The 20,818-nt window shown below is 34.0% G+C and overlaps 1 protein-coding gene across 2 annotated transcripts in view; it reads right to left on the bottom strand.

Annotated features, from left to right (window-relative positions):
• Positions 1-360: 360 nt before the first annotated feature.
• LOC128994462 (uncharacterized) overlaps positions 361-20,818 on the bottom strand; it is a 32,894-nt gene continuing 12,436 nt past the window's right edge. For both annotated transcript variants that reach the window (XM_054419038.1, XM_054419037.1), the window contains exon 2: positions 361-1,420. In XM_054419038.1, the coding sequence (XP_054275013.1) occupies positions 567-1,415 (849 nt within the window). In that variant the 5' untranslated portion in view covers positions 1,416-1,420 and the 3' untranslated portion in view covers positions 361-566. The remainder of the gene's footprint in view (positions 1,421-20,818) is intronic.

Here is a 20,818-nt window from a genome sequence, read left to right as displayed (position 1 = left end):
GTACCATGGGTGTCCTTTATATGACGAATTGCTAATCCCATAAAAGTTAAGAAGTAAAAACAACTAATTGTGTAGAAACTGTAGATAATAAATTCGGGCTTTATGTAAAATTTTACTTCACTTTTAATTTTGTTAATTGTCGATTTCATCAACTCAAACAGCATTTATTGGTCAATCACAAAACGGAATACCTTGGAGTGAATATTTTTCATTTTTGATCAAATTTCTGTCCTTTGAATACAACTTATTATTTTAGCTCCACAGAACTATTAAAAATGCCCTTTTTGCATCAGTATGAAGGGAAATACTCGGCATTAAAGCAAAAATAAAACACAATGTAAAATAACTTAAACACACCAAACAACATATTTACAATCGATTTACTTTACTATCTTTTATACAAATGCACATACTTTCTAGACATCCATACATAGCAAATATACACGTTTTTACATAATGGTCTAAAACTTACTAAACATGTAAATTTTCTTGAAAGCTTGAATAAATTCATATAAAAAATGTGTGAGCTTCCATTACATTAAAAACACGTTTTAAAATCACACAGTTTAGAAAGACACCTGTTTCTTCTCCGAGGACTGTTTGACAGTGATCCTCTTAGTGACTTTGACAGAAGATGCTGATGACGAGTCTTGAGAGTCGTTCTCAGCCATCAGAACCTTCAGGTCAGCTATCCTCTTCTGTCGAGCTGCGCTCTTCCTATCGAGCTCCTCCAGCTCCGCGTCAATATCCTGTAACCTCGCCCTGGACTTCCTGGCCCTCGCGGTTGCTGAAGACTCGTTAGAAGCGTCCTCCGCATCCTTCAACGCCTTCGCCGCCGGGTTCACCACCGTCCACTTGGTCATCGAGTCATCATCCTCCTCGAAGAATTTCTTCGCTGCCCTCTTGTGTTTGGAATACACATCCTCCTCAATAGACCTTTGAGTTTTGCTATTGAGTCCGACGCTGTCCAAAAGTTGGTCTGCGAGATTGATCTTGTTTTTTCTGGAGGAAGAAGCGATGCTGTCGAACTCTTCTTCTAACTCTGCGTTCCTCGCTTTCCTGGCGTTTCTGATCTTCTTCATGGTGGCTTCGAACTCCGCGTCGGCGTCTTCGTCGTCCCTCAACTGTGATGCTCTGTTCTTGTGTGATGCCTCGAATCCGTTTTCGAACTCCGCCATCATTCTGGTAGCTCTGGCGCCCACCGACTCTCTACCGGTCGACGACTCCCTGTCCATCAGTCTGGATACCCGGGACGCCGGGGTGGAGTCCCGCTCGTCCAGTGGAGACACGGGGTCCAGGCTGGAGTGTCCGTGTTTGCGGTCCAGGCTGTCCATGACGGGTTTGTAGTAACGTTCTGCCACGTTGAAGTTGCAGTCGTACACCTTGGTCCGGGGTCGTCTCCATCTGCTGGCCATCTTGTCTGGAACATGAGAAAATAAGGTCAGCCAAGTAGAACTCTAATAAATGTAATTTAGTCTTACCTTTTTAGGTATATGAGAGGTTCGCGCTTAGTATGGTTTTAGATCAATCATATCTGTTATATTTTAGAAATGTCTACATTTTCCATACAAAAATTGAACTAATTGTTAAGTAGAATCTTTAAATTTTCATGTTCATAGTAGGCTATGTATAAAGAAAATGTCTGAAGAAAATTATGATAACAGACATCAGTAAAGTGTTAAAGAAGTAGTAAGTAAATATAATGTTTAAAACCTCATAATACAGCATTGTGCCGTTTGTAAAATATTCGAACTAGGAGTGCTAAACGTCCCCGGATTCAATTCCCTTATGGAGCTTCGTATTTCAAAACCCGAATGTCAAAATAATACTGATTCTATATTTTTTTTCTAAAAGATTTGTGCGAGTTTAGCGGCACTGAACTCGGTGGTAAAGAGTGCTATGACAAAGTCAACAATTATTTTCATTTAGCTTTCATTTGAAGGGGATAGGTTGCCCCCTACCACCTACCCTGTTGGGGGGGTGGAAAAGTATTTTTCATGTGAAGGGTTGCGGAGTCTTTGTTAACTGTTATTGCCACAAATGGAGTGTTTCTGTCTGTTTCGGTTTTGGAAGTGCAGATTTGTTTCCATACTTAGTTTACACACTGTATATCGTTTTTGTTGTGAAATTTTAATGAAGACCTCGTTATTGACTAAAATTACATGTTTTGTACATTTTTTATGTTTTATTTATAATTAAATTCTATAAATCTTGTTATTTAGTTTTAAGCTTGACGTTATCTTTTTTATTAAACCTTTTGACTAGTCTATTTAAAGAGTTCCTCAAATGTTAAAAACTATTTTATTTATTATTAATAAATACATTGTAAAAAAAGGACATTATATAATATTAGAATATTAGACTATAAGAAGAATGACGAAGCACCTGTGCATTTATCTAAAACCTCTGTACGTTTATGTGCTAATAAACATGATTTGATTTGATTTGATTTCAAATGAAGAAGATACTTCAATCAACCAATCAAGATCGTTCAAATACACTTCAAATATACTTCAATCGTGCTTGGTATATATCAGGCATCACCCTTAAATTTCCATGGTTCCAATTCCAAGTTTTTTTGTGCTTGAAATATTTCTCCCTTGTAAAAGTGAAGTTTTGATGTTACTCGATGTATGAACACCAGGAATAAAGTGTAACTGTAATATTTAGTTAACTGTAAGTTTATTTGAAAATCTTGACATCAGGAATTGTGAATTTTCATATTCTACTGTACTTTGTCGTCGATGTATAACCAGCCGGTCAAGTAGACGATCGCTTTGTCTGGCAGGCTGCCTTTGACGCACGTGTCTCGGCGTCACCAGAACCGTCAAATCTGGCAGCTTCTTTTGTTTTACATGCTTCTGTTTGGCAGCTGTTGTTTACTACCCTATCAGCGTGGGAAGGGATGCTTACGTAACTAAAATCAAGTCGTGAAATGGGTTTGTTGTGTATAAAATGAATAAACCTCGTTCAAATTCGTCGAGATGATTGTAATCTGCATTAAAGCAAAGGGTAAATAAGCTCCTCTAAGGATTTTCCATCCTTTTGGATGATCTGAAGACGATTTTAAGTATCTTGATGTTGATGATTGACTACCATGGTTAAAGTAGTCTGTGAAATCGTTGTCACTCGAAGACCAATATTCGACAAATTTTAGGTATGTTACTGTTCGGTGTGTAGAGTATGTTTAGATCTACAACAATCTCTTCAGCTGATAAAAAAACGAAAAATACAGAAGTGCAGTACATAAATAGATCCAAATCCATGTTTTACACAACTTACTGGTAAATGAAGTGACGCAATAATCAGTTGGGCCATGAATTAAGGCCCCACTAGAAAAATGTGTAAAACGTGGTAAGACCATTGACTATTTATAGTAAAACGCACGTCTGCTCTAATATTATTGTGTAAAACAACTGTTCCAGACTAGAGCCGACGTCCTGCGATGTGAAGGGGACACAAAAAATAGATCGTGCCATGGTGTTGTATTAAAAAATTATATTTTTGTGTTTTTGAGGTGGGGATGGGGAGAATTTTACCAACATTGTCTGTATGAGAGTTCTGTTATATTTTACACACTCCATAGTCCAAAGTCCAAGGAGGTCCAACTTTAAGAAAACCATAGCTTACAACATTTCCGCGATTTTATGGTCCCAACGAGCTCAAACATGCCCTAGTGTTGTAAATTCGCCACGCAAATAAACACTAATCAGTGTCATTGACCTTTAAAAGCAGAAATAATCGACTTTGGACCAAGTGTAAGAGAATAATAGAAGATGTTTGCCAGAAACAGATTTAGAGCGAGCGCTGCATGACCTCATCTTACGGTAATTTTACACCGACCCCAGTGACTTACTGACCGACATATCCCTGATTTAAATGATTTACTACTAGTGTCACTGAAAAAGATGTATGATTGGTATACTCAACTCAGAGACATCCTCGGGACATTGTGCTAGGTTACTGAACTTCATAAGCTAAATTATAGTGCAGTAAAATGTAAAAATTCATAGTTTCACACGTTAAGTTTTACAAGTTACAAGTTTTGTATATCCAAGTGCAGTTTCACATAACCAAGTGATGTTTAAAAATTCACAATTCCAAACGTAACGATTTTCTTTACTAATAATACAGCACACATTTTCCCCGAAGTAACACCAAAACTCCACTTTCTTAAACATTGAAAAATTGAATGCTTCCAAGTCGCAATGAATTTTACCAACACTAAAGATCACAGAGCATAGAAAATTACGCACTGTGCTAAGAAAACGTTAGGAAAAGTTTATCTGTGAGTTATGAGCGCTTGAAGTTATGATGTTTGGTGGTTTTTCAATAGCTCGGTACTGTGGGAGTTTGAAACTATGGTGTACCGGTGTACTCAAAAAATAATTTGTAAACATTACATTTATATTAAAATTTGTTGTAATCAAGAGTTATTCTTGTAAACAGAATAACTCGAAATAATGGGGGCTTCCCTTTTAAGAGGGGGGAGGGGGGGCAAACCAGTATATTCTTCCAGCTCTTTTAATATTCTTTTCAGTCGGGACCTCCCTGAATTTGAATGCACATTTATAATAATTAATAATGTGTCTACCAAAAGACCCGTTCTCTGTTTTAGCATAGGCCCTATTAGATACAATTGAAATAGCTATTGTAAAGCTTCGTGCGGCCATCCATAGTTCTCGAGCGACTATGACTGTTGGTGCTCGTAATACACACAAGATTTTTCTATCACCGTTATTCACTTATTGATATATCATAACACATAGACGGACTTTTCAGTTGTGGAGGTTTTTGTTGAGGAGGTTGTTGGATTTGGTCATTGGTGGTAAAGGTCATTCCTGCCATTTCCCATTCTAGAGTGTATTGCGAACTATTTTGCGTACTGTCTACAGGTGTGGCAATGTGATAATTTCCATGCAGTGGCAGGAAATAGTTATTTGTGTAACTAGTGGGCAAAGGCAGTTTGGACTCGCACTACACATTATATTTTTCCTACAGTTACTATAAAGCATATTTAAATAATTAGTCTTTCAAACACTGTACAACACTTTTTTAGGTTAAGTTAAATCCAAACATTGAACGAAATGGGAAACGCTGCACCAGCTGATCGTAGTCGTAGTATCTTTAAGTGTTGCCAACCTATTTCAAAGCGTACACGGATTACGTGCATAAGAAAAGCACGATGTTTTTTTTGTTTGGTTGGAATACTGGTGTGCGACAAAGTAAAAACTGTGTGACAAAGTGAAAAGTGTGCGGCAAAGTAAGTAAATGCAGCAATTAGCAGCCTTCTGTACTATAATCAGTTCGAGAAAGCACACTTTGTTGGGTGACTGTAAGAAAATACAATTTTATACTGGTCACTTATTTCAAGCAATAGTGTTTTTACAAGTATTTCTTTTTGTAGTTTGTCTTTTAAATTCAGGTACCGGTACTTATAACATTGTCAAAACTGTATATTCTCTCATTGGCTTAAAATATTTTATGTACTGATGTACACATTACGTTAGTTTAATCTAATCATTGAGAGGAACAAAAAAGCGGTTGCAGTATAATTTAAGTAAACATATAAGCAGTTTATTAAAAAGCAGACATATTTAAGTATGTCACGTTATTGTCTCTCTTAGACATTGGCACATTCTAAAGGGTTAAGGGAACGGTCCAAACCCTGGGTATGTACTATCCAAAACGTGTTGAATGTATTTTCAATTGAATTGGCAGAGGACTGCACCTAATTCTGCGAGACATGTCGTTTGCAGATTTACTCATCCTTGACTCAACACATTTTCTAAAAATCTATAACATTAGTTTAATCTAATTAGTTCTGACCGCAAAACCTTCAGTCACCCGCTAAATATAGTCCCGGTAGTCAGATCAATTTGGTTTTGAACTCTAAATTTATTAAAAGCGCTACTGTGACTACGGTTAGCCAACTGTTACCCCCCCACTGTCATGCACCTGAATTACTACTGCTTCTGGTTTTCGGAAACTCAAAAACTGTAGACCTGACATTGGTCCTACTGTAAATAGGACTGGTAGTAGGTAGAGTTTTATAATACTGTATACTGTAATTGATACACGCTTTCCTAAATGGCAGATTTCCCCAAATACTCAGCGGAAGCATGATTAATTAAACCCACAAATACCCTGCTCAAAAAGTTCATTTGTTATCATTCTAGGTCATATTATGCAGGTGATCTCTCCACTTGACACCCTAATAAATCAGTTATGTGCCAAAGCTTGATTACATAGGCAATGTGCTAGTAGTAGGCCTAGAGTAACTAATCAGTTATTATAGTAAGCGTTCGTTTCGTCATAAACTAACTCGTTTCAATGTCGTTTCTTCCAGTTTAATGGGTTTTCTGAAATTGTTTCGTTTACTTATTCAGTATGTAAATTTTTAACGGCTTAAATTATCTTGGGTATTTTTTTATGTAGGTTTGTTAGGGTTAGAGTAGGCAAAGCTGGCATTTGTTATAGTGTGGTTGGTATTGTTTATTTTCAAAGTTTATAAACAAATGTAAAGACCTTCGAGGATCTCTTGCAAAACCCCATTAAAAACTAAATTTTGATATCTTTAACGGCTCTATCAGAATGTTGTGAAACCCAATAGGCCTGATGGACGAGGTTCATTTGATGCTGAGAATAGACGAGCAGAGCCCTGAAATAGATTAAAGTAAGCACGATGCGAGGAGGTGAGTAAGACGTTTGTACCAGAGAAGTCTTTGTCTTGAGATTTGGCTTGGCAGAGCCCTCTGCTGGCTGGCCATATTAATTATTATCGAATGAGTACAAGGTTGGGTTAAAGTATTTGACCCACAAAATAGTTTGGGTAAATGTTTCTAGATGAAAATTGATCATTCTGAGTACAGTTGAAACGTGTGCTACTGACGATGGTGTTACTATATGATAGCAGAGACTTAAAAAGTTTTCTAATTTATTGCTTATGTTTTGAGCTCGTTTAATTGATTTTAAGGTAAAGGTCAAAATGTTTACTGCACATATAGTGAGACCATTTTTTAGCTCGACCGATGTTGCAGGCAAAAATAAATAGATAACACCTAACACCGTTTGGAGCAGCATAAAACTAAAAATATTTTAAAACCGTACAATCATAAAACTATTACTAAATAGCTCTCTTCTACCTTATCACAAGCACAAGTATAGGCCTACGCCAAAACACGTATACGATGGCAACGTATCATCAGCTCTGAATTCATCATGCAGCTGTTCAACAACGTTGTCAGCTGATTTTGAAATCCATTTAGGTACTTAAGTATTATACGGAGGCCACCCTTATACAGCACGCTGTGATGGTTATGTTAGGTTGGGTTATCTTATATATGTTTGTATTTTTGTATTACTATTTTTGTATATATTTGTATTACCAGATGAGTCATGCTTTATATTTAAGATAACCCAGCCTAACATAACCACCGCAGTGCGCTGTATAAGGGTGGCCTCCGTATAATACTTAAGTACCTTGATTTATGTCATGTTAGATATTTTGTTTGTTTATGTGGGAAGTAGCATCAATCGTTATTTGAGCAACTAGTGAGCAAAGTGAGCAAAGTGAGCAATTGACTTTTTCGAGAGAAATACTTACTCACGAGCCGTAGGCGAGTGGAATGGTTTCTCGAGTGAGACAATTGCACTTTGCACTTGATATTATATTCGTCCTACACTTACAATAAAACAAATAATTTGTTAAAGAAACGTAACATATTTTTACACAAAAGTGAACTTTTAATATGACATTTAATGATACAACAGTACAACAGCTGACCAGCTGATTTACAGCCAGTGCTGCCAACGTACTTCGCGCGCATACGACCTCAGCTGATCAGCTGTTGTACTGTTCAATTAAATGCCATATTAAAAGTTCACTTCTGTGTAAAAATATGTTACGTTTCTTTACCAATTTATTTGTTTTATGGTAACTGTAGGAAAAATATAATGTGCAACTCGAGTGCAAAGTGCAATTGCCTCACTCGAGATACCATTCCTCATCCGCCTACGGCTCGTGAATAAGGATTTCTCTCGAGTGAGGCAATTGCTCACTAGTTGCACAAATAACTAAAGGCGGTCAAGTTAAAAAATGGAAAAATAACAAAAACTAATTGATCTTGAGATATTTATCTATGTATGTTTATTGCTATCGATTTGTAAACAATCGAATCTATAAGGAAGTTATTATTTTCTAATATTCTGTCCCGGAAATACAGTGTGTAAATTAAGTATGGAAACAAATCTGTATTTTTAAAACAGAAATAGATAGAAATATTCTATTTGTGGCAATAATAGTTAACAAAGATTCCGCAATTTTTCACATGAAAAATATTTTTTTACCCCCCTAACAGGGTAGGTGGTAGGGGGTGACTTATTTTTTTCAAATAGCAACCCCTATTGAGTGACCCCTCATTTTGAAGAGTTTGTCAAAAGAAACACAATGACGCAAATCCGAGGTGAATATCTCACTCCTAGCCCAAATGGCGGATATTCCAAAATTTGATTTATTGTACGTGAAAAGCACCAATTTCACAAATAATGGAAAGAAATCTGTATTTTTAAAACCGAAATATATAGAAATATTCTGTTTGTGGAATTGATTGTTGACATAGGTTCCGCAATTTTTTTAATCAACAATATTTTTTCAACCCCTTTAACAGGGTAGGGGGTGGGAGTGACTTATTTTTTTCAACAACAACCCCTATTGAGTGACCCCTCATTTTAAAGGGTTTGTTAAAAGAAAAAGAATGACGCAAACCCGAGGTAGATATTTCACCCCTAGCCTAAATGGTGGGTAATGAAAAATTTAATTTTTGTAAAAAAAAGCCCATTTTGGAATATCCGCCATGTTAGCTAGGAGTGAGATATTCACCTCGGATTTGCGTCATTGTGTTTCTTTTGACAAACTCTTCAAAATGAGGGGTCACTCAATAGGGGTTGCTATTTGAAAAAAATAAGTCACCCCCTACCACCTACCCTGTTAGGGGGGTAAAAAAATATTTTTCATGTGAAAAATTGCGGAATCTTTGTTAACAATTATTGCCACAAATAGAATATTTCTATCTATTTCGCTTTTAAAAATACAGATTTGTTTCCATACTTAATTTACACACTGTATATATTCTCTGAATCAATTTGTCACGTATATAACGTTTCTCAACAAAACTTGCTCCATTTACCCTATTTCATTCTTTGTTTTACCATTGTTAGAAGTTATTTACACTTTTAGTTGTAAATGACAAGTAGCCTACTTTGCGATGGAATGATTCCAATTTATTAATATTTTTTTTTATCGGGGTAGCTTGTTGCCTATTTACTACTGTGGTTATAGTAGTATGTTTTCTGTGCTACTGTCTAGTTATTCTACTGTCTAATCTGTTTAGTTATCACAATACCAGACCCTACTGTGTATAAATGTATGAAAACCGCGTGTTTGAATCATAAGCTTTCAAATTACTCCGTGAACAGTATGTATTAATATGTGTATGCCTGAATATGTTTCCTTTTTACTTTCTCCCCCTATACCATAGTATATGGAGAAAGTATTGTTTTCGTCAAAATTTTCGAGTTTGAGTTTTGAGTGGACATATTCGTTTTGGGCCCCCCTGGACCCAAAAAAGTGGTTTTCGAAGTGATGTCTTTGTGTGTGTGTGTCTGGATGTGTACAGAGCTAGAGACTACACCTGTGGTCCGATTTCGATGAAATTTGGTATGTAGGTTCTAATCCATGGTATCTCCAGGCGTTTTTTTTTCATTTTTTTGAAATTTTGATTTTTAATGGGGATTTTCCCATAAAAACCCATAAAAAACCGGAAAAATGAAATGAAATGAAAATCCTTCTTTATTGAGGCGAACTTAGGACCTCATGGTCCTTTCTTACAGTTAACCTCTAAATAATAATAGTAATAACAATAATACATGATATGAACAAAAGTAAAATACACATTTCGTAACATAATTAATAATAAACAACATAACATACATTTATTTTCCTAGCATACAGTCACACACACATACACTCTTTGCAGCAGCTAAGCCTAACGCACGCCATCCCGCCACGCCACTACCATCCGGTTGAGATAATATTCTTTCAGTGTCGCCTTCAGTCGGGATCGGTTTTCTATGGATTTAATGGCATCGGGTATAGAGTTCCATAGGCGGCATGCTGTGACTACAAATGATTTATTATAAATAGTTGTTCTGTGACGAGGAATGCGCAACGTAGACGAGCCAGAGCGAGTATCCCTTGCACCTCTTTCATTCAAAAATTCAAAATTCTTTGCAATGTAATTTGGAATTCCAAGATTGATAGCCGAATGAGTGATTGAAAGTATTCGGAGTTTTCTGAGGTCATCTAATTTCAAAATTGATTCATTTATGTAATAAGGTGTGACGTGGTCGTCCTGCCTAAGGTCAAACAGAAATCTAATACAATAATTTTGTGCACGTTGTAGTTTTGTTGCCAAAGCCACAGTCATATCATTAACCACAGTGTTGCAGTAATTGAAGTGTGGAAACACAAGTGATTTGACCAGTAAGAGTTTAATGTGAAAAGGAAGGAGTCGTTGCATCTTCTTCATTGTGTGAATGGCGGCAAATACTCTTTTACAAGTATCTACCACCGCGTCAGTCCAGTCTAATGTGCGGTTCATCAGCAATCCAAGACTTTTGATTTTGTTTTGATATTGCAAAGTAATTCCATTTACAGTGAGTTTTGGTAAATTGTCTTCTTCAAGTTTGTTTAGTAAACGTGAGTGACCTATAATGATTGGTTTTGTTTTGTCAGGATTGAGTCTAAGTCCATTCTGTGCTGCCCATTGAACAATGTTGTCAATGTCGTGATTCATTATGTCTATAGCTTCATTTATATCGCTGACTTTAAAATGAGAATAAATTTGCAGGTCATCAGCATAAAAATGAAACTTTACGTGGTGTAGTACTGTACTAATGTCATTAATGTAAACAGTGAAAAGTAGTGGGCCAAGAATTGAACCCTGAGGAACTCCACAGGGAACATTTCTCCAGTCGGACGTCAAGTTGTCATGACATACACACTGCTTTCGGCTCTGAAGATATGATCTCATCCATTTTAGTGAATTATCAGAAAAACCTAAAAGTTGGAGTTTGGCTAGAAGAATGCTATGATTTACAGTATCGAAAGCTTTGCTGAAGTCAAATAAGGTTAAAATAGTGCATTGGCTGTGATCCATAGCAAATCGTATTTCATCAGTTATATGAAGCATCGCTGTTTCAGTGCTGTAATATTTACGAAATCCAGATTGGAAACTGTTGAGGATATTGTTTACTGACAAGAATTCGGAAACTTGAGAATGGACAATTCTTTCAAGAGCTTTAGAAAGAGCTGGAAGAATACTAATTGGTCGGTAGTCTTGCGGAAGTGATGGGGATGAGATCTTATTCAATGGGCGGACAAGCGCAGTCTTCCATTTTTCTGGGAAAATACCTGATCTGAGTGAGGTGTTGAATATGAAGGTTAATGTTGGGAGGAGAGCAAACAAGATACGTTTAATCAACGAAATCGAGATTCTGTCAGAACCAGTGGCATCAGACGTTATCCGCCTTATAGCCTTCAAAACATCAATCTGCAATATTGGCTTGAAGTTAAATTGAGGAATAGTATTGGGCAAGTGACGTGATTTTAACTGAGTTAAATGGTTCTGTACTACTGTGACGTTTGCATTTGACGAAACTGATAAGAAAAAATCGTTTAAATCATTCAATGGTATTGTTATTGAAACAGGTTTAACTTCTTTTCCAAGTCCAAAACGTTTCAGATTACGCCAGCGAACAGCAGAAGATTGTTTTCCTTCGGAAAACAATCTATAGTCGGGTAAATATAGGATATGACCTTAAAAAAATTGCAAGAAAACGTTTTATGGTTTTATTTTGTAGAGTTGGGTTTGCAGAATGACATACTAAAAGTTGCCAAAAATCGGTGCACGAGAAAACCACTAAAATCACAATTTAAAATGGCGGCTTTTTTCAACATTGGACAAATTAAAAAAACATATTTCACATGTATTTGTTATGCACATTTTTCGAGATATTGACTTGGGACCACCGCCTGTATTTATTGAGTGGTTAGTACTTCATTTTGATAGGGAACATGTTTTTGGCCGCCATCTTGGATCCGCCATATTGGACATAGATAATTTTTTTTCAATGTAATGATAGTGTTGTGACACATCATTACCAACTACATTTTTACACTGATTTCAATGCCGAAATCCGTTTTTAAATATATTTATTCATTTAGAAGATATATACAAAAGAAAACTCTGCACCATACATTTCTTATGGAGGTTTCGTAGTTTGATATTTTTTTTTAAATTATTTTTCTTATATCTCCAGTTCTTATTAACGCGTGTAGTTCGTTCTAGGCTTAAAATATTCAGTAATGTAAGGGCTTTCATTTGAGCTCTTGATCATTAAAATCAGACGAGTTAAAGACCAGCTACAAACCTCAGAACAATATAAACAATTTAAAATGAGTCATGGTTCTTAATTTAACATTAAAATGTATTTATATTGAAATTTGTCTTTAGTTAAGGACATACATCCCAAACCCTAATAACTTCCGGAAAGTAATCCATAGCTAAAATAAAAGTCAATAATTTGGCGAATTATTTAAGACTATAAAGAGTTTTGGGAGCTATTTAGAATTGGGGATATGCGTCTTTAACTAAAGACAAATTTCAATATAAACACATTTTAATGTTAAATTATGGTCTATAACTCATTTTAAAATTGTCAGATTTTGTTTAATGATCAATAAAATTAAAGCCAAACATTTACTGAGTAATTTGAGACCAGAAAGAACTCGGTGACGTATTAACAACCCGAGTTATAAATCTTTTAATAAAAATATATTTATAAAAAGTTAAATTTAATATTGTTCTGAGGTTTGTAGCTGGTCTTTAACTCGTCTGATTTTAATGATCAAGAGCTCAAATGATAGCCCTTACATTACTGAATATTTTAAGCCTAGAACGAACTACACGCGTTAATAAGAACTGGAGATATAAGAAAAATAATTTAAAAAAAAATATCAAACTACGAAACGTCCATAAGAAATGTATGGTGCAGAGTTTTCTTTTGTATATATCTTCTAAATGAATAAATATATTTAAAAACGGATTTCGGCATTGAAATCAGTGTAAAAATGTAGTTGGTAATGATGTGTCACAACACTATCATTACATTGAAAAAAAATTATCTATGTCCAATATGGCGGATCCAAGATGGCGGCCAAAACATGTTCCCTATCAAAATGAAGTACTAACCACTCAATAAAAACAGGCGGTGGTTCCAAGTCAATATCTCGAAAAATGTGCATAACAAATGCATGTGAAATGTGTTTTTTTAATTTGTCCAATGTTGAAAAAAGCCGCCATTTTAAATTGTGATTTTAGTGGTTTTCTCGTGCACCGATTTTTGGCAACTTTTAGTATGTCATTCTGCAAACCCAACTCTACAAAATAAAACCATAAAATGTTTTCTTGCAATTTTTTTAACGGTCCCTATGTAAGTTTGTTTAGTTTGCCTGGACTACTATGAAAGTACTGAAGTCGAGAGTTGCGCAAATGTTGTTTAACTTGATTTCTAAGCTGGCGATACTGGGCCATAAGCCCCTGGTCTCTAGTTCTTTTAGCTCTGCGATGGACTGAATCCCGCCGAGCCATTAACCTAATAATCTCCTCAGTGATCCACGGAACGGGGCGACTTTTACTAACCCTACGGTTCACAATTGGAGCGTGTTTGTCGTATAATTTTATTATGGTTTCATTAAGTGAATCAACCATATTCGGAAAAAAAACCATTAAGTGAAAAAAAATCGGATTTTTTCAAAAATGGCCCTAACGATTCTGATTAAAATTTAGTATGTTGTAGCCCTTTAAATTCTGGACAAAATGGTACAAATCCCATTTCTGTAAAAATTACGGTTCAAAAGTTATGGTAAATTATGTTATTTTCCCATAAAAACCCCATAAAATAACGAAAAATAGGATTTTAGACAAAAATCCAGTTTTGATTTAACATAGTAGGTTATGGTCCTTACAATTTTGATAGTTTTTTTTCATTTTAGTAGTGGTGAACTAGCAAAGATACCCCACTTTAGGCACGTTTTCCCCATAAGAATAACATGGGGATCATTTTTTGGCCACCAATTCCAAAAATCCTGATCTTTGCCTAAATATCCCTATATAATTGTTAAACCTTATTTCTTACTTATTCCCTATATATATATTTGATATTAAGCAAAAAAAAAAATTATTGACCCATGCATGTGTATATGTATAGTAGTATAGTTTGTCGCCGCCGTTTTTTGGGGCTCGACATTTTTGGGCCAACTCCCCGCCCATGCCTAATTGCTAGTACATCTACCATTCCCCTTTCTAGTTGATATGTTGATATATTGTTGTCTATATTTCTGTCTTATCTATATATATTAGTTGTATGAGTTGTTTAATATTTTCATTTCTTTGTCTTTTGGGATATACCTCTTAAACTTGCTCTTGGACCTATACAAGCCTATATAAATGTACAACTCCATATCTATATTGTATAATTTCAAATCCATCTCCAACACCCATTCACATGTATATTCTCAAAATCATCAACTTGACAGTGCGAGGTTTGTACGCGAACACAGGCGCGCTCCCGACTCATGGCGCGCTCCTGGCTCACGGGCAAGCTCCTGCTTCTTGCTCCTTGTCTCTAGTGGTAGCTCTTGATTGAGTCCTGGGTGGGAAACCTCCTGTTGAAGTAATTTCTTAATTTAAAAAAAAAATTTATAAATTTCAAAAATGTTTAAAGTTAAATTTTATAAATTAAAAATGTTAAAGTTAAATTTTATAAATTAAAATGTCTAAAGTTAAATTTTCTAAATTAAAATTTTCTAAATTTATAATTTTATAAATTAAAATTTTCTAAATTTATAATTTTATAAATTAAAATTTTATAAATTTATAATTTTATAAATTAAAATTTTATAAATTTATAATTTTATAAAAATTTGGAAATTTCCCAAAAGTCTATATATAGAGGTGGCATCAGCCCGAGACCTCATTCCTAAACATGAAGTCGTCATGTCAACACTGCTCCGTGTCGCTCTCCACCAAAAGCAACCTGATTCGTCACTATAAGGTAATGCATCAAATGAATGTGAAACTGTGCAAGGTTTGTGATTTAATCTGTGATAATAACTTGGCTCTAAAATCGCATATATTACAAAGTCACAAGAGTTGTAATTTTTGTAAGAAAAATGTTGTTGGACATTTTAGAAGACATGTCAATTCTTGTAACAAATGTCCATACACAATGATTAAATTTGTTGGTGAATCAATTAGAGCTGAACTTGAAAATACTCTCAAGTCTTGTCCTCTGCCAATAAAATGGACTTTAGTAAGGAGAATTAAATTTATAAAATATTCAATGGATCAAAATGGAAAATTAGTTAATGAGAAAGAATGTATAGCAGATTTTAGAAGTCTTACTACCTTAACTATTGAGAAGAGAGATTTAAAGCCTCAAATTGAAAATGCACTTTTAAAGATTGATGCTTCCATACACAAATATCAAGCCCAAGGCAGTGGATGGATATATGACCATACTAAATATTGGCAGTTGCATGTTTACAAGTATAAGCCCCTAACTCCAAAGTCATATATCCCCACACCAAAAAGTATTCAATCAAAACATGCTGTTTTAAATATAAAGAATTCTGACAATAAATGCTTTCTTTGGTCAATTTTAGCAGCTTTATACCCAAGGAACTTTAATGAACATGCTGAAAGGGTCTCAAACTATACACCCTATGAAAATCAGTTGAATATGACAAACATAAAGTATCCTGTGAAAATATCTGATATAGATAAATTTGAAATACAAAATAATATAAGTGTTAATGTATTTGGAGTTGAAGGCCAGAAATGTGTATATCCATTAAGAACAACCAAACTGAATAGTAATACCCACATCGATTTATTGTTATTACAAGAAGGTCGTAAATCACATTACTGTTTAATTCGTGATTTTGATAAGTTAATGCTGCGGTCTACAAAATATTACCATAAGAAGCATTTTTGCAAGTTGTGTTTGCAACATTTTTACACTAACAATATATTAGAACGTCACACAATATATTGTAAAAACTTTGAAGCCCAACGAGTGGAAATGTCTAAACAAGATACATTACAATTTAAAAATTATAAATATCAACTTAAAGCCCCATATGTAATTTATGCAGATTTTGAATGTTTTATAAACTCAAACAACCATATTCCATCGGGATTTGCATTTGTCGTAGTAAAAGATTCAAAAATTATTTCTGAAGAGTTATATAGTGGTGCAAATGTTATGGATGTGTTTTTCGAAAGGTTGTTTGAGACTTATGATTATATTAAAAATCAAATGGCAATATATATTCCTCTTCAAATGACTCCTGAGCAAGAGGTATCTTTCCAAAACTCAACACATTGTCATATTTGTGAAAAGCCCCTATATTTTGATAGGGTGCGAGATCATTGTCATTCATCTGGTCGATACCGTGGAGCTGCCCACAATGATTGTAATTTAAACTATAAAGTAACAAAGAAAATCCCAGTATTCTTCCATAACTTGAAAAATTACGATGGACATTTAATAATGCAACATTTGGGAAAGTTTAATAAACGTAAATTAAATTGCATAGCTAAAGATATGGAAAAATATATATCATTCTCTGTTGATGATTTAGTATTTTTAGATTCATACAACTTTCTGTCCCTTCCATTATATAAATTGGCTTCCAATTTAAACACATTTAGATTCATACAAAATCCACTACTACAACGTAAAGGTGTATATCCCTATGAATATTTGACGGGACCATATAAGTTCGCAGAGTCTCTACCCCCAATTGAAACATTTTATAGCACTCTAACCACAGAGAAGTGCTCTAACTAAAGAACATATCTCTCCCAATGAATATGAACATGCTAAAAATGTATGGGCCCATTTTAATATAAATAATTTACAAGAATATCATGATTTATATCTTAAAACAGATGTATTGCTACTGGCTGATGTGTTTGAGACATTTAGAGACCTGTGTTTAAAAGATTACAAACTTGACCCCGTACATATGTATTCACTTCCTGGACTTACATGGGAGGCCTGTCTTAGAATGACTGGTATAAAATTACAATTATTTCAAGATATTGACATGCATTTGTTCATAGAAAGTGCGATTAGAGGAGGAGTCAGTATGATTTCTACACGTTATGCTAAAGCAAATAATAGATATATGGGTGAACACTATGATCCCAATCAAGAGAGTGTCTATTTAATATATTTAGACTGTAACACACTATACTCTACAGCAATGTGCGAGCCACTGCCTGTGGATATATTCCGTTGGACTAATGAGATAGACTACAAATACAATCAAAATGATGAGTTTGGATACATTTTAGAAGTTGATTTAAAATATGATAAAAGCTTACATGATTTACATAATGACTATCCATTAGCACCTGAGAAAATGAATGACAAATTAATACCAAATTTAAATGACAAAACTAAATATATTTTACATTATAAAGCATTACAAAAATATGAGGAATTGGGTTTGATTGTTACAAAATACCATAGAATTTTAAAATTTAGACAGTCTAAATGGCTTGCGCCCTATATTAATTTTAATATTGAAAAACGCAAATGTGCTAAAACTGATTTCGAAAAAGACTTTTACAAATTGTTAAACAATAGTCTCTTTGGTCGAACAATTATGAATCAACGAAAGTTTCGTGACATATATCTCAAGGATGAGTCACTATTAACAAAATGTGTCACTAATCCAAGGTTTGATTGTAGCAAAAAGTTTGATAACAATTTACATGCTATACATTTAAATAAATTAGTTGTAAAGTTTAATAAACCTATATATTTAGGAATGACAATTTTGGATATCAGTAAAGTAATAATGTATGATTTCCACTATAATTATATGTCAAAATTTAAGAACAAAAGATTTCTTATGACAGATACGGATTCTTTAATGTATTCTATAGTTACAGAGGACTTTTACAAGGAAATAGAATGTGACTTGCACTATTTTGATACCTCTGGATATAGTAAAGAACATTTCTTATACTCTGATAAAAATAAAAAAGTCACAGGCAAGTTTAAAGACGAATTAGATGGTCATATTATGTATGAATATTGTGGTTTAAGACCAAAGTTATATTCTTATATTCCTCTAAAATGGTTATATGAAGAAGACAAGCAAGCTTTAGAGGTGAAGAAAGCTAAAGGAGCTGATGGTGCTACAGTTAAACATCTCCTTAGACATCAACATTATTTGAACTATCTTGCAACTGGGCAAGATTACTATGAGAATGTGACAAGAATTAAATCTACAAATCATCATCTTCAAACCTTGACCATGAACAAGAAAGTACTATCCTTTGACAATGACAAGAGGTTTATTCTTGAAGATGGCATCAATACTCTTGCGCTTGGTCATTATAAAATTGATCAAACATAAATTGTATGTGTAGATATATTTAATGTTGCAAAATAAAATGCAAATGTTAAAAAACTTCAGTCTTTCATTTATTTACCCTTACCATCCTCTTGATAGAATTGGTCAAACATAAATCTATATTTGCCATTATTCTTTGACCTTTCTTTGTCTATTATGATAAAGCCATATTTAGTTTACATATTTAGTTTTATCCCAACATTGATGACAGAGATTTTTAAATTGGTCAAATGAAAAGTCATTACCAACATGATTGTGATATACATGTTTTAAATTTAAATCATCTTGTTTGAATAATATTAGGAAATTTACATTATCACGTAAATGTTTTTGTACTTTGCTGTAAGATTGACACAAGTAAAAACAGTTAATATTTTTATGTCGACCCATTGAGAAAAATTGTGTAATATTTGGACTATTTATATCATCAAATACAACAACTGACTGTGATTTTACATCATTTGGTGTGATTTCACAGTCAGTAAACGTGTGTAATTTCACTTCATCACACAAACTAAATACTTCAATTATTTTTTTATATTTTTCTTGTTCTAAAGATTTAGATATTAAATATAAGTTTGTAAATTTTAATCCTTCCTTTCTTACAATTAAGTTATAAATTACAACCGTCTTCCCACTTCCACTTGGACCACAAATAACGCATCGAATATTGGTAGGAAATAGACCCAACTTCTTTGGTATATTTTCCTTAGTATGTACTATTTTAAATTTGTGTTTTTGTTGAATAAAAGACATTTTTTATATAATAAAAATGGTAAAAAATGTTAATAAGAAAACATTTAAAAAGGGCAAAGGTTTATTCCTAAAGCCTTACAGGGGTCGAGGGTTATTGAATACTCTTATAAATAACCTTCCATTCCCACTTCACATACCATCATATCGGTACTGTGGACCTGGAACGAATATACGTGAGAATCTAGCCAAAAATGTACCTCCAAAAAATAAACTAGACTCTTATTGTAAAGAGCATGACATATTCTACATGAATAATCCTGATACTGCTGCTCGGAACAAAGCAGACATGAGATTAGCAGACTTAGCTTGGACTAGAGTAACGGCCAAGGACGCAAATCTTGCTGAAAGAGCAGCTGCTTATGCCGTGACAAATTTGATGAAGGCAAAAGCAAAAATGGGAATGAGATTAAAATTTAATAAAAAAGATGGACAACTACCAGCTGTTAGAGGCCGCAAAAGACGTGCCTCACTTCAGGGGGGTATACCTAAAAAGCGAGCTAAAAAATCTAACACAACACAAAAAAACACAAACAAAAAACACAAGTAAAAGAGTGCGGAATAGTTAATTTAGACAGTTCATCTGGCACACATTGGACAGCATATCGTAAAAATAAAGATATTGTAATTTATTTTGACCCATTTGGAATCCAACCTCCAAAAGAAGTAATTAAATATTTTGAGGGATATAAAATCTACTATACAACCGATCAAATACAAGATTTAAATAGTTCCATTTGTGGAATTTTATGTTTATCATTCATAAAAAATATTTCTTTATAAAAATGGATTCATTTACTATAACATTTTCGGGTACAGAGCCAGAGCTAAAGTCAGTATTCTTTCCTCCCATAGAATTAAATGATGATTATGTTATTGGATTGGTAGATTTTCAAAGTTATAATTCTATATTTAATGTTAAAAAACCACTAAATATTTTAACATATTACAAAGTAGAGAAAATGACATTACCAAAAGGAGAGATCTCAGTTGATGATTTAAACCAGTTATTAAATGGCAAACTTAAAGCTATAATAGATAAAAATGGAGAAGCATTAATTAATACTAAATCCAAACTTTTATTCAAAGGGCTTATTCCAAAATTAAATCAACTTAAAGGCAACAAATTAACCATTAGTGAAGGTGATGATGTTTTCTATTATGACCACAATGCTCCAGTTACAATAGAAATTTCTGAAGGAACATATGAGGTGGTTGAGCTTGCAAAGGAAATTCAAAAGCAAGTCCCAGACTTTTTCCTTACAGCTAATAATAAAACTATGAAAGCTACACTACTTTCTAGCCACGTGTTTGATTTTACAAAACCATGTTTAGAGTCTATTTTATTAGGATTTAAAGGTGTTTCTACTCCTGGTGTTCAGTTTGAATCTACAAATAAAATAAACATTAATAATGTAAATGTGATTAGAGTAAAATGTAATATTGCAAACGGGTCCTATTTAAATGGCAACAAATCACACACCATACATAGCTTTTATCCAGAAGCTC

This window comes from Macrosteles quadrilineatus, unplaced genomic scaffold (assembly GCF_028750875.1).
Source record: "Macrosteles quadrilineatus isolate MER2022 unplaced genomic scaffold, UCM_ALF_1.0 Scaffold_5__1_contigs__length_97177068, whole genome shotgun sequence".
NCBI classification, from domain to species: Eukaryota; Metazoa; Arthropoda; class Insecta; order Hemiptera; family Cicadellidae; genus Macrosteles; species Macrosteles quadrilineatus.
This window is presented reverse-complemented; position numbering and strand designations above follow the sequence as displayed.